Here is a 25,310-nt window from a genome sequence, read left to right on the forward strand (position 1 = left end):
AAAAATAAAAATAAAATAAAATAATACTTATATGTGTGTGTGTGTATATATGTATGTGTGTGTGTATATATGTGTGTATATATATATGTATGTATAAAAAATAAAAATAAAATAAAATAATACTTATATGTGTGTGTGTGTATATATGTATGTGTGTGTATATATGTGTGTATATATATATGTATGTGTGTGTGTGTGTGTGTGTGTATATATAATGTCATTGAAAACTCTTATGTTTTCTTCCTCCAATGTTTATGTAGTTATGTTTGCACACAATGAATATACTTAATGCTTCAGAACTGTCCACTCACAAATGCTCAGGGTGATGTTCTGTATGTTTTACCACAATTACAAAAAAAATCTTGCTAGTCTGGACTTGAAATTAAGGTGCTTTTTATCTGTTTTATCCCTAAGTACTAGGGACTTCATGTGCTAAATATCCATTTATGGCTTTTCTCCCCTCAGAATATTTCATGTTTTCATCTTCTGCACATTTTTCTATTAAAGTGTTTGCCTTTTTGTTATCAATTCTTGGAAGTTCTTTATCTGGATAGAAGCCTTTCATCAATTATATGTATTGCATAAATTTTCTTTTAGCTTATGTCTGTCTTTATATTTTTTAAATTTTTCCTTTTATTAATAGAAACTTTTAATGTAATTGAACTTTTTTTCTTTTAAGTTGCTTTCTGGTGCTTGCTTCAGCAGCACATACACTAAGATGTTCTTTTTGTTTTCTTAAGAAATCTTTTGTAGGAAAAGATCTTCAAGGTATTCACCTATTTATTTTCTAAAGGTTTTAAAGTTTTATTTTTCATACTTTGGTCTATATTCTTTCTTCCTGAGTATTTTATGTTTGGTATGAAAGTATTCAGTTTAACCATATAGCTAGTCAGTTTTTTCAGTTTCATTTCTTGCATATTCCTTTCTCCCCATAGGCCTGCTGCATCACCGTGTGCTGTATACATATAAAGCTCGCAGAGATGCCTGAGTCTGTTTCTGCACTCTCTGTGCCGTCCCCTTGACCAGTCGCTCCTTACTGTACCAGTGTTACACTCAGAGCTTTGGTTGTCTGGTTGAGCAGGCCCCATTCTGATTCTTCTCCAAAATTGGCTCATTTATTTTTGGTTCTGTCCCCTTCTGTGAAGGTTTAGAAATCATTTATCAAACTTACAGTGGGATTTTGATAAGAAATGTAGATATAACTCATTATGTAATTTTAGTTTATTCTAGAAATTGTGTAAATACTGAAGCCTCAGAGTATCCAAGTCTGTAGTTTATTAAAAAGGAGAATTAACCAGTCATCCAAAACTGCAAATGATTTCCTCCTAGTTACAAAATCTTCTTACACCTATATAAGAACACCCCAATTTTTTTGTATAATAGCATTTAAAACACCAATTACTTAGTTATTTATACTTACTGAACTCTAGTAGATACGTTCAGTTATTTCTTCTACACTGCTCTAAACAAGTACCATAATGTAAATAAACTGAGAAAATATGTTTAAGATACATGACACATGAAAATACCTTTTAGCTAATAATCAGGGCCATTTAAAAACTGATAATGTAGCGACTGAAAAACTACTCATATGAGATTTGGTGATGAGAACTAGGAAAGGGGCTGTAATGACACTGTTCAGCAAAGTTGAGGTGCTTTCTGGCGCCAGCCAGCAGATGGGTTCACTAGTGGATCCAAAGAAGAGCTAGATGGTTTTTTTCCACTTCTGAAATCCTAGAGGTAGGTAGATGGCTGTGAACCATTATCTAAAACCTTAGATAAAGCAGTGGGATAAAAATAATCTTACAACAAATGTCTCTTTATGTTCCCTTTGCTTACAGTCACACAGTGTGAATGTGAGATATGATCATGCACCTACTAAGTGTGGTGAACAGTCTTGTTTAGATTTGTAAGCACCTTAGGTATGCACTCATGCAATTCCTGATGGAGATTTTTTTAAAATAATGATTCCCAAGTTAAAAAAAAAAGTACAGGTTGTACCTAATGCTTTTTTTCATTTTCCTTTTCTTTTTTGGGGGGTGGATGGTAACAAATACTCAGGAAAACTGAAATGAGAAACATAGGATATATAAACTTAGAGAAAGTTGACCCTTTATAATATTGGAGCTTCTATCCATGACCATGATTTTATTTCTTTACTTATTTAGATCTGTAATTTTAGTTACAAAGAGACAAGGTATGATCAAAATATACAGTGAATATTTAACTTTAAAATGTTTTATTACAGTAAAAGACACATTGCCATTAACGCCCCTCAAAATATTCCCTCTATTTTGAAGACACTTTTCCCATCATTCTTGCCACTTTCTGAATCAGTTCTGGAAGTTCTCTTTTGTTAGAATCTTTAGAAAATAAAAGAGTGAGTGCTGCAGCCAGGTGCCATCTAATGCTAAGGCAGGCTTGTAAAAATATTACATCGCCCTGTGGTTGCTGGAGGCTGTTGAACAGTGCAGCATTCCAGTGGGTACAGTGGGCCAGAGCAGTCCTGTGATTTTTGCATGGGAGCTGTGTTTCCTCAGCAGCTTCCATAGCCCGGTCACTGGTACATGGCATTCTTCCTGAAATAGTGCTGTTACATTGGGTCTTTGTGTGTGGCATAATATTATTGTGATTCTTAACCCTTTTGGGGCAGCAGAGACAGCCTAGAAAATGTAATGAAAGTTACGAGCCCTGTTCTAAGGCAGCTTAAGTTGTTTCAAAAGAAACATTCAGACAGATATCCCTGAATAATTGTCAGGACAGTGTGAGAGTGTGTACTAATTCCTGAGGGATCTCATTGAAATGCAGGTACCGGATCCTAGGTCCAGGTTGAGGCTGGGGAGTCTGCATCTCTAATAATCTCCCATGGTCAAGGGCCATCATAGAGTAGATTAGAAATGATGGACACAAATGTGTGGATATCTAAACATCTTATTAGCCTTCAGATGCTAGTGTTTTTGTTAGCCTCTGATTAGGTATCCACTGAACTTAATAAATCAGTAAATGAAGAAATTAACATTTATTTCTATCCTCAGAAGTCTAGAGATTGTAATAAACAGTTGAATATCTAAACTGCCTTACAACTTCTGTGTTGTTTAGTGATGCTGATTGGAAATGGCTGCTTCACTTAGTTAAATGTTCCATCTGTGCTTGTCTTATTTTTTCTATATAAAATCCAGAGACACTCTCATATGTAAAAAATGAGAATGAAGGAGAGGGAAAGGCACTACTTGTACAAACTATTTCATATGGCCTGAGTCACTTGCTGTGCTTAAACTGTGATGCTTTTGATGCTTTCAGAACTGGTGGAGTTATATAGGGGTCTTCTCTTCTAGAGTCAGTTACCCCAGACTGTGGTGATTCTGGAAAATGATTTTCCATTTTCCTATTGTTCTGAAATTAGCAGTCTTATTTTCCCTTCTAATCTGTCAGCGACTTGATCACTAATCTTATTAGAAATTTAAGTAAATAGACTGAGGATCAAGAAGATCTAGGATACTTGACAGTGTCAGATTGATCAAGTGTCTCTGTAAGGTTATTAGCAAAACTTTTTAAAAAGACACTTTAAGACTTCTTGTACTACCTGGGCTTAGTGGCACATACCTGTTAAACTAGCACTGAGGATGCTGAGATAAAAGGATCACTGCAAGTTCAAGGCTAGTGTGAACTTAATGAGAACGTGTCTTAAATTTTTTTTTTTCTCTCTGTAGAGACAAATCAGAGAGGTATAGGGCTTTTCTGTTACAGAAATTATGAATAAGTAGTAAAAGGAATAAAATGGAAAATTGGGAAACTGTTTGAATGTAAGATTCTTTTTATTGTCCATCCCCCTTTGTGGTATTGTGAATTGAATTCAGAGCCTTTACCTTGAGTTATATCTCAAAGCCTCTTTTATTTTTAATTTTGAGGTGGTCTTGCTTGCTGAGTTCCTCAGATGGGACTTGAACTTGGAATCCTTCTGCCTTGGCCTTCCAGAGTGCTGGGATTACAAGCTCCCAGCTAGCTTTAATTTTTTAAAAGAAGTTTTTCTAATTTTCCTCCGAAATAATCTCAGATTATTTCAGAAGAAGTGCTTTCTTAATGGCTTGTCATCAAGAAATCAAATAATAACAAATGCTGACAAGGCTGAGGGGAAAGCAGAACCCTTCTGCGTTGTTGGTGGGAATGTAAACTAGTACAACCACTGTAGAAATCAGTAAGGAGATTCTTCAAAAAATTATCTTCCCCAAAGAGTTAAAGATCTTACTGTGATCCATGCCCTATGCTTATTGTAGTACAATTCACAGAGCTAACTCTTGGAAGTGACCTGTATGTATGTCCATCAGTGCATGAATGGATAAAGAAAATGTAGTATTTACACACAGTGGAGTGCTACTGGGCCATACAGAAGAATGTTTGAATCATTTGTAGGAAAACAGATACACCTGAGACCATAATGTTAAGTGAAGTCAGACACACAAGCTTAAACTTCACGTGGTTTCTCTTGTTTGAGAAACCCAAAGTGTAAATAAAGAGTCGAATAAAAGGTAGGTAATAGGAAACAGGGAGACAGATCTTTTGCATGTAAAAAAGGGACGAAGGGTTGGAGGGAGAGGAAGGGACATAAAAAGGATTAAGATGTGTTATGCTTATGTACCAACTCCCTGCAACAAATGTTATCATTATGGACTGCAAGCATGTACTAATAAAAATAAAAATTTAAGAGAATTATGGTTTATCCTCTTCTACCTTACTCACTAGATCTGGTATTATGCAACTTCTGGCTCTTGCCCAAAGTCAAAATGGTCATGAAAGGTCAATGTTTTGAATCAGTTCAGGACATTGAAGCAGCCACAACAGCCTGAATAAAGACACGAAAGAAGACCTCCAGAACAGCTACAGAATGTGACAAGAATGAGTGTGTTTGAAGTGAGCAGGAGTATTTTTAGGGGGATTAACAACAGTTTTTCTTTTATTGTTATAAAATTTTAAAAATTTAAACATTCAACATATTTTCTCATCACATGTCATATAGATACCTAGGAATGTAGTGACATTTACATATTGCTTCTGTTTTCTGTAAATTCTCTTGGGTGTTATACTTACATAGTCTCCTGTCCTTTGGGAATAATAAAATTTTTTTCATCTTTTAAAATTTGTTTTCCTTCTTTTAGCTGCAGTTCCCCAGATACTGTTTAATGGAATTGGTGATGATAAGCATGTTTGTATCTTTTTTTCAAGGAAATTCTTGCAGTTTGCTTGCTGTCTGTTTTTGGTGGATACTCTTTATCAGATTGAAAATGTCCTTGCAACAAGCAGTGTTACAGAATGGACATAAGTGATCAAGAGTCCAGACTCTCTAGCTGGGCTCTCTGGATTCTGCTCCTAGCAGTATCACTTTCTTGCTCTTTGAATATGGACAAAACTCTTAACCTCACTGTACCAGTTTTCCCAGCTATTCAGCGATGGTAATAATAGTCACTATTTCATACATTACATAGTTGTAAAGATTATATGAATTAATATATGTAAATCAGTATTAAATGAGTTAATATGTATAAAATAATTTAAACATTGGTTGGCATCTTATAAATGCTATGTGTTTGCTGTTTTTACAGTTACTGTTACAAATTTTTGTTGTTTTTTTGTTTTAAAATTGTGAAAAGGCATTGAATTATTTCTGTAGCTGATGTTTGATGAATTCATTGGATTTTACTAGCACATTAGTATTTGTCACGTCCAAGAGTTTCAGATTTATACTGTGCCTAGGATTTAATTAGTATGGCTTGGCATATTTGATGGTAATTCCCTTTTATATTTATTTCTGGATTGCCTTGTATTAGTTTTGTTGATAATGTTGACCTTATCTCCTAACCATCCAAATATATAAGCATAATTTATCTGATGCCAGGGAAATGTGTTCATACACTTAACTTTTTAGCATGTATAGATTACTTTTGTGTGTGTGTGTCTCTCTCTCTCTATTTGTTTGTTTGTTTGTTTATTTACTGGTATCAGGGATCGAACTCGGGACCTTGTGCTTGCAAGGCAGACCGCAGCACTACTGAACTACATCCCCGGATATACCAACAGACCAATTGTGTATTTATAATTTTGAAATTAAGTGAGCATAATCATTTTTAAGTTACCAGATCAATTAACAGTTTTGGGTAGAATTTATCAAGACAATAAATTTTGTTTCTGAGTTCTCTTTTGAAAACTCATGAGTGTTGAAAAGCACAGCTGGGACTGGATTTATGGGCTGCCTTCTAACTTCTAAAAAGCTGAAGATTGACAACTGCTTTCATACTGCATTATCTAGCTTGGCTTTTAACTCCAAGAGAACTGTGTTCGCAAATTGATGCTCTGTTCCTTTGGGGTTGGCATAGAAGCATTAAATTGTACTAAAATATTCATATGTGAATGCATTTAGCTGAAAGCAATTGATGTTCTTTTCCCAAGAGGACAGAGAGAAATGCTGTATGGTCCCACAGACCAGAAAACACCCTAAGCATGCTTCTTAAAGGTAATTACATGGCCTGGATGATCAAAGCCCTTACAGGAATGTTTACAAGAACAAAGAAGAAGTGGTAGAGCTTATCAACCATGGCTTGGCTGTATAAGTTGTATAGTTGTGCATTTAATTACCAAAAATTACAAATTCTAATTATATTTTGGTTTGTTTTCTAAACTAATTTTTATTAGACTGATTTTGTTAAACATTTATTCCAGAGAACAAATATCAGTAAAGTTATTTCTTACCATTTTTATATAAAATTAGAATTTAAGTTTCAGAGAATGTACTGAATTCTTCTTTACATATATACCATAACTGCTTAAAAGCGTACTCTTTTAGAAATAATAAATTGACATATCTGGTAGATAGTCTTAACAGCTGGCATGAAAATCAGTAAGAGCAGACAGCACATCTTTATTTTAGCTATCTTGGTATGGTGACTTGAAAGGAATTAAACTACTCTAAATTTCTATTCTGAGAAACCAACATTGTGTAGTTTCTGTTCTTTCATATAAAAATTGTTTTCTTGTTCATAGTTTCAGGTATGATAAACATTCATACATCAGTGTGCTAGATGGAAATGTTTATTCAATAGATAATTGGTCATTTACTATATGTAATTCAGTACTTTCATTTATTTCATGGCCAAAGATGTAAGTACTAAGATGTACAAAGAACATATTAATCACTTATGTTAACTATATGTTAGTATTAACCAAATTTAGCTTGAAAGGAAGTGTGGGAAATGATTTTGGGGGACTGTAGGAATGTACCTCATTTCCTCAGAGTGAGATTACTTTAGAGCATCTCTAGTTTCATTTCAGGTGTACATGAAGTATATTTCCCACAGTAGAAAATCTGTGAATTAGTGTAAATTGAGTTAAATGCAAAGCATTTAATGTAAAGTATCATTAAATATTAAATATCTATTTTTATAGCACTGAGGATTGAACCAAGGGCCTTTGCACTGAGTCCATTTTGTTTTTTTAAATTTTTGAGTTTGAGGCAGGGCCTTGTTAAGTTAGCTAAGTTACCCAGGCTGTTCTTGAACTTGGAATCTTCCTGCCTCAACCTCCGCCCTGCAGAAAGCTGGGATTACAGGAATGTGCCACCCACTTGGGTTAAAATTATATTTCAATGTGAAAATATTCTTTTGAGAAAAACTGCAAAGCTTATGTAATTGAAATCTGTGATTAGCAAACAGTACTAAAAGGTCTGGGGTTGAAAATGTACTAAAAAGTCACTTTTCCTGGTTTACATTTAAACTTTTGAATTGCATATCACAGTCTAGTTAATATTTGTTTTTTAAAAAGTTAACTTTGTATTTTGCGGGGAGGTGTTGAGACAGAGTTTCACTATGTAGTTGAGACTGACCTGGAACTCACTATACAGCCCAGGCTGGTCTTGAACTCACAACGATCCTCCTGCCTCAGCCTCTCGTGTGCTGGGATTACAGCCGTGCACCACCACACCCGGCTATTTTAACTTTGTATTTGAACAACTGGATTTCTGACATCTTAGACACAGTGTGAGGTCTATAGTAGAGCTAACAGTAGTGGTTGGTATACATTCCATCTGCTTTCACTATATTTTAACCAGGCTACTTGTGAAGAAGACTTTGGTTTGATCCCTTGTACCTCTGGGGAGAAAAGGTAGGCTGCGAAAAGAATACAGAGGGATTTCTATCTGTGGCTGATTTAGGGTTTAGAGAATCTTTGACCATAAAGCCTGTACTACATATGTACAAATAATCTTTGACCATAAAGCCTGTACTACATATGTACAAATAACATCATGTCCAGCTCCTCAGCTGCGGTGTCCGCTCATGTGAAAAACCTTCAGAGGGCTGGTGAGGACTGCTGCCTTTTCTCCCAAGTAAATCTTCCGACTTTACTTCCGGATGCTTTCCTTTAGCGGTTATTTGGAACCAGGTGATTGAAAGCTAGGTCCAGAATATTTAACCAGAAAATGTCAGCTAGTTTTCAATACAGGTTTTATAAATTCAAACAAACATCATGAATAAAAAAACAGTGCTTTCTGAGTCTTGACTGCGTATGTCTCCTCCATGGCTCTGCATCTGCTACACGGGTCGGGTAGGCAAGGTATTCTGATCAACACAGAATCCTCTGGTAAAACAGTACCATAAAGCTAATGCACATGGTTACCGCCAGTACTTAGGATAAGAAGCCCAGAGATAATGTACCAGCGTATTTCTAGCAACATAGGGTCAATGCCAGTGTTAGTTAAAACTGACATTGGTTTTTAAATATACAAATGTTAGCTGTTCATCTGAGCACATCTTGTTTTAGCGATTTTTTCCTCTGAAATAAATACACTTGCTGGGATTTTTAGTAGACTGGCACTTTGGTTATAGCACATTACCAAGTCTGTAACAAAACCGAGTCATCTGGGATATGTTGGAAAGAGTACTAAGTTAAAGCACTTAGCCTAAGAAGACTGCCTTCTATTAGGGGGAGAATGGTGGTTGCCAGGGGCAGTAGAAATGAGAGGATGCTAGTTAAAGGGTACAAAGTCTTGTTTGTGCAGGATAAAGTCGGGATCTAATACATAATGCTGACTGTAATTGATATACAGAATTAATTGCTCAAAACTTGCTAAGTACATTTTTTATTGAGATGCTAGGAATTAAACCTCAGCCCCTCTGCAGTATCTGTCTTTAATGTTCTCAGCAACCCTCCCCCAAAGTGACTGTGAGGTGATGGGTGTGTCAGCTAGCTGGATTGCAGAAGCCATTTCACAAGGTACACTTGTATCATTCATCACACTGTACACATTTCATATATGTAATCTTTATTTTTCAGTGTACTTCAGTAAAACTGGGGCGTGAAAGCCTGCCTTTCACTAGGTGTATATAATTTTGGACCACTCAGCAAGCCTGCCTCAGACTGTGCTTTCTGGTCTGTGAAATGGGAATAATTTCCATGCTGTGAAGTTATCCTGGCTACTCATATCACACATAGAAAGGGCAGTGTGGTTGCTGGCACAGCATAGACAGCATATGTAATTGTGGCGTATGTAAATAGCTGTCTTGGCTCCTGCTAAAACAGGAGTCAGGCTCAATACAGGGGAGAATTGGATGTAATCTCTGCTTTAAACCAAGAATGTAAGTAAAGTCTTCCATTCGTTAAGACACAGGTTAAGCCAGACTTCCTGCTTGAGTTTCATAATACAGGCAGAGAGCTGTTTGAGAAAAGAGCCACAAATAGTTGTGCTCCGGGTTTTGGGGCCTCTTCCAAAAAGAAGAGTCTTAAACACAACTTGGCAAACAGAGGAAATAGTTTGGCGTTTTAAATGAGCAGCAGGATGAAATACAGCAATACTAATGCACAGGAGACTCACAGTAATTAGAAAATGTAGTTCAGCTAATCTTTGCAAAGAGGCATTCATTATTTGCAACAATAAATTCATTTAACTCCTAACCTGGCATTTGTCCTGTGTGTGTGCATTATGTCTTAGTTGATAGCTTAAGGTTGTGCCTATAGTCTGTTGAGGCAGAAGGCTGAGAATGTACTTGCTGTTCTGGTGACTCTGGTCCTGTCTGAGACAGCTTTGGCTGTCGTTTCAGAGCATGTAACATTGGATCTCTGAACTCTAATAACTATTTATGGGATGTGGTTTTAAATTTTTTCTTTAAAGAAATGGTTTTTTTTTTCATGTTCCTTTCCCAACTTTTATCTAGAAACTCAAACTTGGTAGAAAAAAATTAAAAATTTTAAACCTGTTTTTTTTTTTAATGGGAAGAAGCAATATTGGCTTCATTTTTCTGATCTGTATGCTCCATATTTAACACTCTGCTCATTTCCACATCTCCTATAAACAAAAAAGTAAATGTTTAAATCTCTCCACTCTACATTGTTTAAAGTAAAGCAGATTTGAAGTTGCTGTGTGCAGAATGCTATTCCTACTCCAGAAAAAAAATGAATTTCAGCTTTACATGTATTAATGTGGCTAACTCAATATGTCTTAGTACCTGCATCTGGGATATGTATCCTCATGTGAAAATTATGTAAGAAATTTGTAAAGAAATTCACCCCGACTGCCTAGGCCTACATTGTCTAGGAGTTTGGACAGAAACTCTACCATAGCTCACTGATGTTCTTTGGTTTCTCATACTTTTAAGGTTATAAATATCTGAGTATCATGTTAGTTGTATCTAACAGGTTGAAATAGATTACCTTTTTTAATGTTTTAGTCCAGGTTTTTTGACTCAGATTCATTTTATTGGTGGCTGTTATGGCTTGCATCAAGATGTACCCCAAAGCCTCATGGTGCTTTTTCAGAGGTGGCTGGATCTAGAGTGTGGGATGCTGGGATTGATTCATGGTGCCGTGCTCGGATTAAGGGTGTGAGTGCTACCCAAGGGTGGGTAGCCTGGATAAGATAGAAGGGGCAGAATTGGCTTGTTGCTTGCTTGTTTTTGCTGCCTGCTTTCTGCTATGAATTGTTTCTTCTCTGTGATGCTCTTCTGCCATGCCACCCTGCCTTGGAGCTGGCTGACTACAGACTGAAACCTTTACAAACTGTGGGCCAAATAAACCTTTCCTCCCTTAGCTTGGTTGTTGGGTATTTTGTCTCAGCAACAGGAAAAAATAACTAACATTACTGAACTTTCTAGAGCTTTCACTGATATCAAATAGTCCACTGCAGCACGTATGCCATGGGTTTGCTACCACTGCATTTAGGTACTTATTTTGAGAAGTATAGGTTTCTGAGGATAGATTTCTTTCTATGTTCTTTTATAGTTGTAAGAAACAAACAAAAAATATATATAACTGGCTATAAAACAACCTTTGGTATTGGAGAATTGTTTCTCAGGGTATAAACTTATATATTAAGCAGTAGTGTTTACCTGCCCCTCCCTCACTCTTGGTGTCTTGGATTTCCATCAGCTCTGCAACTCTCCTTTCTACCTGTGCACCAGTTTGATGCTGCAGCCTCTGGTGCTTGTCCACAGATCCCCCACGCTACTGATTTTTCTTTTTGGTTCACTCTTAGTGTAAATGACCTGGAAATGGGCTTTTGTGGAGCCAGGGCCCGAGTTCTGTGATCAGTTAGGGTGTGTGTGTCACACATCACAACCATGAGGCTGCATGTGGCTTTGGGCATTTAAATATGGTTACTCTGAATGGGGATGATACTCTCAAAATTAGCTCACCTGTTTTATTTTACTTTGACATGACTACCAAAAATTTAAAATGGAACATGTGCCTTACAGGGAGCTTCTGTTGACATCCCAGTGTTGGACACCTGTGGTGGTGGCAGCTCCCCAAGCTCCGCACTGTGCCCCCCCCCCCCCCGCAGAAGCAGGGTGCAGGACCACTGGCTGGAGTTCGGGAAAGACACTAGAACTTCCTTCTAGTCATCCTGACATTGCTCAGGTGTTTGCCTTTGTCATCAAGTCAGAGCCATGAGGGAGGGCAGGTGCAGGAGCAGGAGCTGAGGGGCTGGACTGCAGGAGGAGACTTCTGCTGCTGGACAGGGTGGAGGCCTCACCTGACCTCCTTCCTGCTCCCCAAGCCTGTCCACTGCTCAGGGTGCTGCAGGACAGAGGGGCCAGGGTGATCACCTTCCTCACTATTGCCCTTTAGTGTAACCTTGCTTGGTCTGTGCTGTGCTGTTAAACTGTAAGCTTCTTTAGGACAGGGAGCAGAGATTTAGTCTCCCAATGCCTGTAGGATATAGCAGCAATACCAACAACAGTAAATCAGCTAACCAACACAACTGAACTGTTCCTGTTATGGCACAGTTAGAAAATTACAGGGGCCTCTTGGCTTCCCAACACTTCTGTTCCTTACAACTCCTTTGTATGAATCATGAAGTATTTCTTACAGAACACAAGTTTCTATACTGCCCTCTGTTGGAAATTATTGTAATAGAACTGCGCAGGTCAGTAGTGACTGGTAAGACTGGTGCCTCCCTCTATAGCTGTTCAGTGTACAACCTACTCAGCTGTCCAAAAAAAAAAAAATTGTGCAAACCTTTGGGGTTGGGGATTTAGCTCAGTGGTTCTGCTGCCTGTCTTGCAAGTGCAAGGACCCAAGTTCTATCCCTGGAACCAAAAAAAAAAAAAAATTTTCACAACCTATTCAGCTGTACATGGTGGTCCTGACACCAGTCAAGTGGGATGAGGAAATCAATATTTGAACAAATAATATTCATGAGAAGCATACCAGTAGAACAGATACTGATGACTGAAGCCTCAACAGTAGCCCTGTGAGGTTGGAAGTATTATAATCACAGTTTTTCAGATGAGCCACTGGCGGCAGGGAGAAGTTAAATCATTGGCTATCGTTTAGCATCTGAACCTAAGTGGTGGGGCTTTGGAGTCGGGGTTCTTAACCATAGTAGTACACCCCTCTGGCAGTCCCAGCAGGTCATGTCAGCTGCAGCACAGTCCATCCTAGTCCAGTGTGAGGCCTCAGCCCAAGTTCTTTTCACAAGCTCTCCTGTTTCTTATGTTTTGGCGAAGGGAAGAGATTTGTGCTTTCTTTTCCAGTGTATGTTTACGTGAATGCGTGCCATGACCACTGGCCTCTGTCACTCTGGCACCTGGATCTGTTCCCCGTCTCCTGTTCCTGCCCCACCCTGCTGGATTCCCAGCCTATGCTAAAGCTAAAGATAAAGGACTGGCTCCAGGACTGCCTGTCCTTTCCCCTCCTTTAATGCACCTCTTTTTGAGGCCTTAATTGCTGTCCTTCCCTCCAGCATCTATGGCAGTTATTTTACAAATTTGGAAGGAAAGCACCTCCAGCAGGGATCACCTCACTGTGTTGTGAAGCAGGTACCTGAGTGCTCCGTAAATTAGCATCTGCAGGGAGTTCTGTGCCTGCTAATTATTATTATTATTACTACTGAAATATGAAAATGCTTTCTGCATGCAGGCAGCATCCTGGGGTATTAGTCTAATTGCCTGTATGTGCTTTTAAAAGGACAGAAAGCCTTTCTTCCTGCCTGAGAGAAGCATCAGGCCTCAGCTTGGCAGCCCCAGTCCTTGGGCTCCTCCTAGCTTCTTGTTTTGCTGCTTTATTTTTATTCAGTGATCCGTGTTTATAAGGCAGTAAAATAGAGTCCTGTTGGTCATGTGGACCCCGCTGAGCTACTTATGCAGTCAGAAAGGTAGTGATGGCTCAGCACCTGCTGTTTGTGGGTGCTGACCGCTGACTGAGAAACTTTCATTTCCTTGTGTGCTGATGGTTAGGGTCAGTGGGAAAGGGGAAAGGGAGCAGCAAGTTTAAAGTAGACTTATTCATGTTGTATTTATATTTACTGTCAGAGTGAATCTACGATTTTATTAGCATTTCATGATGCATATGGAGCTTTTAAGATGTGTAAATTTTCATGTAAATCTGTATCAGGGAGCCTCACCTAGAGGACTATGGATCTTTTCCAGTGCTTACCATTTAGAGTGGTCAGTGATATAGTTTCTGTGTATCTAAGTAACTTGCTTTAAAAACCTCTGTATTCAAATATGTTGGCCTGCTTTTCCTGAATGAACTTCAGTTAGTAGTACATACACAGTAATACCTTGGTTCACAAATGCTTCTGTTTGCAAAAAATTCAGACGTGTTTGGCAAAAATTTGCTTCCATTCATGAACTCTGAATCAGGTGACAAACACGAATGCAGCCATTTTCCCCAGAATTTTGGAATGAATTAAGTTTGTGAACTGAGGTATGATTAACAAACAATTTAATGATTGTCCCTTTATGGATGAAACGCTAGTCAGAATAAATTGCAGTTACCTTACTGTTGTCAGTTGAAGTTATCTGTAATTTTAAATAGAAGTAGTAGTACATACACAAAGAAAAGAAGCTTGTCCCTCGTGAATGTCCACGTGTGAGGAGATGGTCTGACAGCAGGTCTGCCCAGCTGCGTGGTCCTCATAGACACGCTGATGTATTGAGGTGGAGCTGCAGCGTGCCGTAGCTTTGTGTCCTCACCTGTACATCATGTTTCTGTAGAGACCCTACCCTCAGACATGGTCTCTAAACCAAAGTGCTTTTAGCTATCTTGAGGCTTTTGGGGATAACTGTAGAATATGCAGAATTTTTAAAAAGCTCATTTTTATTTGGTTAACTGACTTTGGGAACTAGATTGTTTACTTTTCCTGTTAACAAGTGCCTTGCTCTGGAAGCAGTTGGATGCTTTATGCCTCTAGAGAGAAGGCCAGGGATGTCCTACCAGCCTCCTGGGCAGTGGCAGGATTCAGGATCCCAGAGGTCCTGTCCTTGACTCCTTAGAGCATCTCAGGGAGCTTTTGAAAAAACACTCACTGCTGGCACTATTCTTCCTCTGCTGACAGTTGGGGAAACTGAGGCTCCATGTGGGAACTGACTTGTATATGGCTAATATACACTTAGGTGCTGTGGAAACTGCTAGCAATAGGAGGCTGTGACATTACCTGTTTCCTGGTTGAAGTGCTCAGTTATTTTGGCGTGAGCTGTTGTTAAATTAGACCACCAGCAATGCCAAGATAGATAGGGCCCTGCCCCTGCCACTGACTTTGAAAAATACCGTTTAAGGAAGGCAGTGTGGCCAGGCGCCTTCAGTACTTTCGTGGTATTTCTCATGTGGGAAGCCTTTGATTTCGGTTGTCATTAGAACCACAGTACCTGTCTGCTGCACAGCAGACACACCTCCTGCCCAAGCCAGGACACGTCGGTCGGGTTATATTTGTGAAAGGTTTGAAGGTGAGGCTCTAATTACACCTGCTGTATAGAATGCAGCAGGGAAGCCCTTTTAATTATGTACTTGTTAAGTCAGTTTTTCATGATGGTAGTGTGTTTTAATTTTCAAACATAGGTACACTAAAATTTTTAGATAAGAAGACAGAACAGTAGTCATTCATCGTTCCCTTCTAATTACCGGGGGCAGGAAAAGGCAACAAATGTCACCAGCAGCATTCACTGCAGTGAAACTGCAGGCAGGGCCTTTCTGTAGGTGCTAGGCATTCTCAGCCCCTGCTTTCAACAAGTGTGTGAGTGTGCGTGTGTGTGTGTGTGTGTGTGTGAAACTTCCTGACACTGATTTGTATTTCTGGGCTTTCTAAATATGAAGTTTAATAAATATATCCTATTTATCATTTTTATAGATACCCTTTTGTGAGAAGGCAAGACACATAGTCAAAATCTATTTTAATATTTTTAAGTATATATATTTATCTGTCCAAGTAAAACTTGTGCGTATTGTGAACAGGTAGAATTGTGGCATGATATCCAAGTGCAGGCCACAGGTGAAGAGTGCTGCGTCACAGATAATCATGACATGAATTATGAGATTGAGACAATGCTGTGAAATGCTTAACATGGGTTTGGTACATAGTAAATGCTCAGTAATCCTCATTATCCACCTACCTGTTATTATACCACCACTACTGTAGGAATTCATTGAAAAAAGATAGCTGGGTTAAGAAGATTAGGGAAGAAAGAAAGCATAATTTAAGCAGTGCATATTACACCTGTCTTATTTAATATATCTCTTGCCTAGGATTTAAACTGCTAATGACAAACACTTAGAAATATATGTAGTATAAATATATATTAATGTGATATCTTGTTTTAGGAACTTTATATTGCTGTCGGAATCTCTGGAGCCATCCAGCATTTAGCTGGGATGAAGGATAGCAAGGTAATTGTACACCCTATCATGAAGCTAAGAGGCAAGGTTCTCACACTTTTAAATCTAGCTACACTGTATGTTTCCATGTAGTTACAGCGTACGTAGTTGAACCATCTACATTCACATAGATTGGAACTGAAGGAACAGAAGCTGCTGTTCATTCCTGCACATGTTGGTGGGAGGCAGTGCTGTGTAGGGGGTTGCTTGACCCTGAGTCCCTGCTCTCGGTTCATGGTGTGATTCAACCTTCATGCCCTGTCACTCACAAGTGTTGGATGATGGTCACCAGTGCCCCTTCAGCCCTGATGACCTGCAGGTAGAAAGTGTGAGGCTTAAATAGCTTGATGAGGTGCTGATCATCTAATTTTTTAAGGAGGCTCTGGTCCCCGATTCTTTGCTTCATTCTGGGCCCTAATTGCCCTACCCTCATATGTCAGCAGTGCTCTTCTGGGCTGTTACCAAAGCGTAATCGACACATCTGTATTGGTGCACCAGGCCATCTTAATACCTGGGTGATTGTCAGAAGTGCACCGTGTGGACGAAATGCTTGATTTTAACTTCAGCACTTAGACTATAACCGAAGATGTCCTGTGTAATGACTCTCCGAACATGTATTTCAGAATGTGACACAGTAACCCATGCATTACAGCGTATAGTTTGAATTATGAATTTATCTTTCATGAAGTTAGAGATGCTTCTGACACTCCTGCATTTATCTACTCAGATGGAAGCATGATATAAAACTTTTAACAGGCTTAACTTCTTGAAGAAATGAGTACATTACCTCTTTGTAACTTCTAAATGAACTGGTACAAAACCAGTCAGATTTTACATTTGAATGGCAGGTTTCTTTACTGAGCTCTGAAAACAGCATTGACAATGGGGAAAATATAACTTATGCATAAAAAAAAAAAAAACTTTCCAACACCAGCAGCCTTAAAATATATTTTCAGCTAGACCAGCTCAGACACATCAAGAATTCTGCTTCCTTAAATACAAGATTTCTACATTTCAGGAAGATCCTGATGAAAATTCTTCACCTAGGCCAACCGGACTAGATTGTGAGAGAGACAGACTTGATAGTACGTGGGGAACCATTGAGGTCAGGAGTCCAGTGCTGGGGGACAATCCATGAGAATAAACTTCAACCAAGACTTTGTCTCTCTAATCATTGAGTGTTTATTTACTAAGTACAATCCTTATACTAGGTGCCATTGTTGATTAAATGAAAAGGACAGCTCCTATTGTCTTGTTTGGGAGACAATTTTCTGTTATAATTTTATTGAGTTCTAAATATTAGATATTAGAATGGCTTAAATCTGACAGTGATATTGCCTAGAAACTGTAGTTTGTTTTTTTTCCTCCATTAAGTTTATTGCTTCACTTAAGGTAAACAATACAGTTACATTCATCTATGGGATCTTGTACCTTTACATGATGTATCTTGGTTCTTATTTTTTCCCCATTCACCTGCCCTCCCTTTACCCCCTTCACCTTTCCCTATTTACAGATACTTTGTTTCCATTTTTCCTTTTTTCATGTCTTTTTCTTTTCCCTTCTTTCCTTTCCCCTACCCTTCCCACTTCACCGTCTTTGTTAGACATTTTCTTCCTATTTCATACTGTCACTTATACCATTAAACCTTATTTACACTTTTAGTTTTTCACACCAGAGAAACTATTCGGTATTTTCCCAAGTGTGTCCTATTAATTTCACTTGAGTATGGCCTAAGTGTGCATCTGTTTAGCTATAAATGTCTATAGTTTCTCATTCTTTATAGCCGAGCAGTACTACATTTTATAGAAAAAAAACACATCTTCTTTATCTAGTCTCCAGTTGATGAGCAATTGGGCTGTTTCCAAGCTTTAGCTATTACAAACTGTGCCGCTGTAAACATGGATGAGCATGTATCACTGGGGTATTATTCTTTTAATTCTTTTGGAAAGGTACCCAGCAGGGAGATAGCTGGGTCAAATGGGACCTCTAATCCCAGTTTTTTGAGGTATCTCCATATTGATTTCCACAGTGGTTGCTCCAGTCTGCACTCCCCGCCAGCATTTGTTATTGGTTGATTTTTTTATGGCAGCCATTCTTTTCGGAGTGAGGTAGAATCACAGTGTTGTTTTCATCTGCATCTCTTGAATGACCAGTGATGTTAAACATTTTTTCATATATTTATTTGCTTGTTTGTCTGAAAGATATCTGTTCATTTCAGATGCCCATTTTTGAATTGGGTCTTTATACTTGGGGGGGGTCTGATTTTTTTTTTTTTAGTTCTTTATATAATCTGGATAGTAGTCCTTTGAGGAGCAGCTAGTAAATTTTTTTTCCCATGCTGTAGGTTTTCTTTTAGCTCTGTTGGTGGTTTCTCTTGCACTGCAGAAGCTTTTTAATAGGATGAGATCCCAGTTGTTGATTCTTTATGCAAGTTCCTGTGCTACTGAGGATTTGCTCATAAAGTCTTCCTTTGCACATATCTTCGAAAGTTCTACTTGATTTATTTTCCAGCAAGTTTATTTGCTGATGATATGATACTCTACATAGAAGACCCAAAAAACTCTGCCAAAAGACTTCTGGACTTAATTGACAGATTCAGTAGAGTAGCTGGATACAAGGTCAGCACTCAAAAATCAATAGCCTTCTTGTACACAAATAACAGACTCACTGAGAAATTAGGGAAACAATTCCCTTCACAATAGCATCCAAAAAAAAAAAAAAGAAAAGAAAATCTAGGAATCAGTCTAACAAAGGAGACAAAAGACCTAACACTGAAAACTACAATACTCTGAGAAAAGAGATCAAAGAGGATATAAGAAAATGGAAAGACTACCCTTGCTTCTGGGTAGGAAGAACGAACATAGTGAAAATGGCTGTATTTTCCAAAAGTGCTGTATAGATTCAGTACAATCCCGATTGAAATCCCCACAGTATATTTCACAGAACTTGAGAGAACAATCCAAAAATTCATTTGGAACCAGAAGAGACCTAGAATAACAAAAGCCATTCTAGGCAACAGAGACATGATGGGGTTATCACAATCCCCAACTTGAAACTATTCTACAAAGCCACTGTAATAAAAACAGCCTGGTACTGGCAAAGAAACAGACCCGAAGATCAATGGAATAGATTAGAAGATGCAGAAACAACTCCAGACATACTCAGCTACCTCATCTTTGACAAAGGAGCCAACCATCCGAAGAAAGATAACGTCTTTAATAAATGGTGTTGGAAAAACTGGCTTTCAACTTGCCAAAGATTAAAACTATGCACCTATCTTTCACCATGCACTAAACTAAAATCCAAGTGGATTAAAGATCTAAAAATCAAAATAGGGAAAGCTGCAGTTTTAATTAACATTGCAATACCATTGAAGAACAAGATTTGATGGTTTATCAAATGAATTAGTATAATGAAGGCACTGTGTGAACTATGTACATAATGATATGGTTGATTACAATCTCAAAGCTCTGTTGGGAGGAAGAATTGGAATTCACAAGTTGCTTTTGAGAGCAGTAGAGTGCACGCAAGACTTTATTGTAATTATTTACAGTTGGTAATTCAGCAATATAATTTTAGTAAACAAAAAAAACTATTACACACTTTTTTCTTAAATACCACTGTGGCTCCTTGCCCACAGTTACATGCTTGGTGTTTTAAGATTAACTTATAGGATGAAAGCTTTCAGAGTAAAGCTGTGGGTGCTTGACTAAGTGGCCTCCAGAAAAATCAACCATCATAGATTCAATACATCTCTGCTTGTAACTGTGAGTCAGGCTACACATTCCCAGAAGAGAAGCACCTCAGTGACAACAGCCATGGTTTAGGATGTTTGTCCTTAGGGTTTCAAATGTGAGCCCCATCTTTGAGCTCTTACTGGTCTGGCCTGGCCATTTCTCGACCACACCATGCTCCAGACTCGTGTTCTGGCACAAATCATTCATATGTCATGTAGCCTGTTCTTTAGGTCAGACTACATCAAAGTGCTTTGTAAATGAACACCAGAGGTTTTCTCAAGATACACTGACAGGCAGAAACCTTACTTCTGGAGATTCGATACCACATTTGAATCAAAAACTTAATTTTTTATTTTTTTGGTACCAGAGATCAAACTCAGAACCTTGCTCTTGCAAGGCAGGTGCCGGCACCACTGAGCTAAATCTCCGGCCCATAAACTTAATTTTAATTTAATGCGACTTAGAAGCATCTGTGGAGAGCACCAAACTTTTTCTTATTCTGTTAATAATCTGTCATGACCTTTCATATGTAATATTATTATTATAGGTGGTAAGAGAAAGATTTGGTAGTTTTATAAAAAAGATACAGTAATGCACTTATTTTATTGCATATATTTGCTGCATATATAAGGACTAAAGAAACAAAATAGTTCTCCTTTAGCAGCGGCCTGACAAGACAGTGTTTATATTCTAGAACATGCCCAGGACAGTAGCTTTTTTGGGGGGTACCGGCAATCGAACTCAGGTCTTTGTGCTTGCAAAGCAGGTGGTGGAACCGCTGAGCTAAATCCCTGGCCTTGCCAGGACAGTAGCTTTAAAATAATATATGGGATGGAGTAGGTGGAAGACATAATGGTTTGAGCTACAGAGGCTATGATTTGTTACTTTTAAAATCTACTTTTTTTCATAAGTCAAGATAGAAGTATAAAAAAATAAGGATTTTTAACTTTTTATATTGAGATGGACTAGTGGTAAGTGGTAGATAATTTTACTACATCCCAGACTAGAAACTTCTAATAAATTCATCATACTGGTATGGAAGCATCATATTAATCTTATTTGATACACATATTAAGAGAGGGGCCATCAATCTGTATGGTGTATTTGTTTCTTGATAAAAGCCATACTCTGTTTTTATTTCACAGACAATTGTGGCTATTAACAAAGACCCAGACGCTCCAATTTTCCAGGTGGCAGATTATGGAATAGTTGCAGATTTATTTAAGGTAAGCCAGGCTTGAGAGATTTGCTGTTACCTAGTTTGTTACCCAAGGACCTCTCGGAACTATTGTGCGTCTATGTGTTTGTACTATTAACACATCACATAGCTTTGTCTGACCTAGTTAGATTGCCCTTTAAAAAGGAGTCCAAATTGTATCAAATACCAACCCGGTGACTCTGGCACTCTGGCATCTCACGTGACTTGAGTACTCCTACGTGGCAGATCTTTTTTTTTTTTTTTTTTTTTTTTTTTTTTTTTTTTTTTTTCTTGGTACCAGAGATCGAACTCAGGAACATGCACTAGCGAGGCAGGCGGCAGAACCACTGAGCTAAATGCCCAGCCCTACGTGGCAGATCTTTGAGGAAATACTGTGAAGCCGCCTTAGTCGGGCTGAGGGTGCTGAGCTCTTCAGGGAAAGACAGCTCAGAGCGAGGATATCTGGTACAGCAAAAATACTGTTTGCTGTGGTTGGACACTGAAGGCCTGCCCTAGGGGACATGTTAGGTCAGTCATGGCACCTGTGCCACAGCTGGCACGCAGAGCCCTCTTTGTTGGCACTTGAGCCAAATCACCTCAGCAACTGAGCATCAGATACTATGGTTTAATTAACAGTGCTGGCACTTTGCGATAAGTAAGTGGGTTTTGGGTTGAAGATTGGGCACTCGGTTTCTAAAAGGTTCTCCATCACTGGGTTGGGGGAACACTTACTTCCCAGTCCTCTACCCTGTTGCCATCTTTACTTGTCCCCCATGAAGAAAATTTCCTGAGTCCTCTTGGCTCCGTGAGCTGTAGGTGATGAACACTTTGGAAGGTCCTCACCCATCACAGCCTGGCCTGTGTCCTGGACCTGCCCACAGAGATGGCTCATGCTGGAGTTGACTCTCCAAGTTGCCTCCGCCCTAGAGAAGTAGGTTTGCTGAGTGGGCATCCCTGACAGAACCACGTTGAAGTGCGTGGGCCTCAGTACAGGTACCTGAGCCCCAGCATGAAAATGCAGCTGCTCAGCAATGCTTAGTAAGGCTCAGGCTTCCTGGATCTTCTCTCAGAAAGAATATGGCCCCCTTCCAATGACCTGGAGGTGTGAAATGTGGGTTCTGTTAGGTCTGCTGCTCCTGATGCCTGGTGTATAAGAGCAAACAATACTGCCAGTCCTTGGTCCACTACGATACCCCAGTGGGAGAGGAAAGTGGTATGAAACAGATTTTCTATATCTCTGTACAACAGTGACTTTGTTCAAGTAGCAAGAATTTATTTCTTATTAGGTATAAATAGAGGGGTAAATATTCTTCTTATTTAAAAGTAAAATTAAGTTAGTGTGGTGATGCACACCTGCAATCCCAGGACTCGGGGAAGCTGAGGCAGGAGAATCACATGTTCAAGCTTCATCTGGGCAACTTAGTGGAATTCTTTCTCAAAAAAAGCGCTGACGATTTGGAGGTGTAACTCAGTGTGAAGGCCCTTGTTTCAGCCCCCAGTATTGAAAAAAAAGGTGAATTAAACACCACCCCCCAGCCATATACTGCATTGATATGCTTGCAAATAGCCATCTACTGTAGTTACCTTTTGAATATTGATAAATTTATGTGATTTTGTTTTGAAGAACATTTTTCTGTGCTTGTACAGTGTGTTTTACAGCTCACAGAGGCTGACAAGATAAATCGATGGAGGTTAAACATTAGGAATTTTCAGTGTCCTCTGGTGGGTGGTGTGTGCCTCAGCAGGAGCATCTTTATAGTAGTTGTTGATGGCCTGTGCCACACACACTGCCTGCACTACAGCCAGAGTGTGTGTGTGTGTGTGTGTGTGTGTGTGTGTGTGTGTGTGTGTGTTTGACTAGAAAGAGACTGCTGGGACCCAGGCCTCCACATTTTAAAATATTTATTTATGCCTAGAATCCCTTTTTTAGGTTGATGTTCTGAATTTTCCTAACCCATACTGGTCTTTATTTCTCAAAACTCCTGAGTTTGGAGCATTTAATACTATTCCATAATAAAGATGAGCACATTTTTGGTTGGGTAGCTTGTAGGACTCTTGTCTCTTCTCCCTAATTAGGAGCAGGCTTCCTGAATTGGGCCTAAACCTGATCAGGACCACAGTGACAGAAAACGTCTCTGTTTCCCTTAGTAATTCTATGAGGAGGCACTAAGTAAATGAGTGAAACACCCTTGTAATTTGATTTATATCATTAGGTTATCTTCTTTTTAAACTTAAGTGTCCTCTTATTTGATGACACCTCTGTAATATCTAGAAGAAAATAGAAACAAAATCAGGTCTTATGAAATATATGCGAAAAGGAAAAAAATGGAAACAAAGTCTTTGTAAATGGGGAAGGAAGGAGGGACAGGGAAGTGGAGAAAAAAATAAGAACTAAGTACATCATGTAAAGGTACAAGATCCCAAAGATGAACGTAACTACTGTATACCTAAAATGTACCAATAAACTTAATGAAAAAAATCAGGTCTTTTGTATTGGACAGTGAACCTGAAGTTTTCTCTTCTTCCTGAAGAAGGTATTGCTGGCATCCTTGGCAAGGCCGAGGATGATCTAATAAACAGGATAAAATGATAGGGTGAGGAAGTCCCCTCGGTCCTCCTGTGGGAAGCATGGCAGGAAGGAGTTCTGGAACCTCCTGGGAAAGAAGCTGGGCTCCAGCCTATTTTTTGTGACATGGCTGGGTGAGCATGTTATTTGTGTGACTGGCATGAGATATCATGGTCCCTTTGCTGAGGAAAGCAGGGGATGTGGTGCCAGCACTTAATGCCACCCCTGAGCAAATGCCTGTGGCTCCCTGGTAAACATGGGCCTTTTAATAGGCTGAAGACAAAGTGACATTCAGAAGAAACAACATGTCGACAATTTCCTTAATAAATTTTGTACGAACACATTATTTGCACCTAATGGGAATGTAGCTCTTCTAAATAATTGAGAGGCTGTATTCATCAGTGCTGCATTCAGCTGGGTGCACGAGGGCAGTCTGCAGGCCGGCAAGGTTGAGAAATTGATACAGTACACAGGTGGCTGGGCCGTGTGTTGTTCCCCTGCAGTCCCTTCTGTGGTCTGGGCAGTTACAAAGCAGCCCCTGCACTACCCTTTTAGAGCAGGAATGGACTCAGTTTCCCTCGCTGTGGTTTCTTGCTGCCACACTTGCCCAGGTCTTGATTTTAATGACAAGTGGTGACACTGAATGTTCAGTGCTGAATCTCAGTAGAGTGTTGAGAATGCAGCCAGGGTCTTTGTGGTACATAGGGTGGGTGAACAGTGCAAGAACTGGTACCAGAGGAGGTTGGCAGGGGCCTGACTAGCCAAAGGCTCTGGAGTGAACTCTGCAAGGAGTCAGGATGCAGGATGTGTGAAGTGTCCCAGGAAGAGCATGACAACAGAAAAGACAACTTCTCTCAGCCAGACCAGAAACTCATCCTGTTTTCTTTAGAGAAAGAGCCCTCAGCTGTGAGTGGGCCCTGGGCCCTGCCCTCCTGCATCCAGGTTTATCCATCTCCTGTGGGTGAGGTGGGAGGAGTCAGGGTGAGGTCTGCATGGTGGGGGTGGCACCTGGGGCCCTGCAGTGATTGGTTCTCTGCTCTTGGCCTCAGGTGCAGATCAGGTGCTGTGTTCGACCACGGGAAGGTCAATTACTCACTTAACTGTTGGTGGTGGTTTTTTTGTAGGTAGTTCCTGAAATGACTGAGCTATTGAAGAAAAAATGAATCATGATTGTGCCGTAAGAAGAAAATCTATGTGAAAGTATCAGCTGAAATCAGAGATATACAATTTGAGGAAAAAATTCTAACTGCAGCCAGAATACTTTCCAATGGGACTAGTACTGTTTGTTTTTAATTGTGATTGCAAACAATTTTTTGGAGATTTTCTAATTCTGTAATAAGATCTCTAATAAAGCCTTGCCACAGTTTTAAAACTGTCAACTGCTATCCAAAATATGCTTAGTTTCATAAAGAAAAAGAGGAAAGGAGGTAAAGATTTTGACTTCCTTCAGCTGCCTTGTTTGTGGAAGGTGTGTTTTAGGTAAGATTGAAAGCACGAAGTTCCCACGAGCCTACTCAGCCTAACTGATTGGTGGCTGGTGAGCTGAATTAGATGGGCGAGCTTGGAGTTTGAAAAGTCCAGCTAAAGCATGACTTACCTTAAAGATACTCAAATCTTCAGAAAACTGCAGCTAATATGACAAAAGCAGGCCTGACTTTGCTGAGGGTACTCATTTGGC

General features: G+C 39.2%; 1 protein-coding gene and 1 non-coding gene across 4 annotated transcripts in view; both read left to right on the plus strand.

Moving 5' to 3' along the window:
* Etfa (electron transfer flavoprotein subunit alpha) overlaps window positions 1–24,816 on the plus strand; it is a 62,135-nt gene extending 37,319 nt beyond the window's left edge. The window contains exons 10-12 of one of the 3 annotated variants that reach the window (XM_010626022.3): window positions 16,078–16,143; window positions 21,014–21,094; window positions 24,757–24,816. In XM_010626022.3, the coding sequence (XP_010624324.1) occupies window positions 16,078–16,143; window positions 21,014–21,094; window positions 24,757–24,795 (186 nt within the window). In that variant the 3' untranslated portion in view covers window positions 24,796–24,816. Of the gene's footprint in view, window positions 1–4,812; window positions 4,938–16,077; window positions 16,144–21,013; window positions 21,095–24,756 lie in introns of those variants that run through there. The other 2 variants (XM_010626031.3, XM_010626051.3) reach the window with 2 other exon arrangements.
* On the plus strand, window positions 2,440–2,571 carry LOC117283415. The gene has a single exon (XR_004514388.1). It is a non-coding gene; the product is annotated as a small nucleolar RNA SNORA84 (small nucleolar RNA).
* Window positions 24,817–25,310: the final 494 nt, after the last annotated feature.

Source organism: Fukomys damarensis, unplaced genomic scaffold (genome assembly GCF_012274545.1).
Source record: "Fukomys damarensis isolate Sample0158 unplaced genomic scaffold, DMR_v1.0_HiC HiC_scaffold_25, whole genome shotgun sequence".
In the NCBI taxonomy this organism is placed as follows: domain Eukaryota; kingdom Metazoa; phylum Chordata; class Mammalia; order Rodentia; family Bathyergidae; genus Fukomys; species Fukomys damarensis.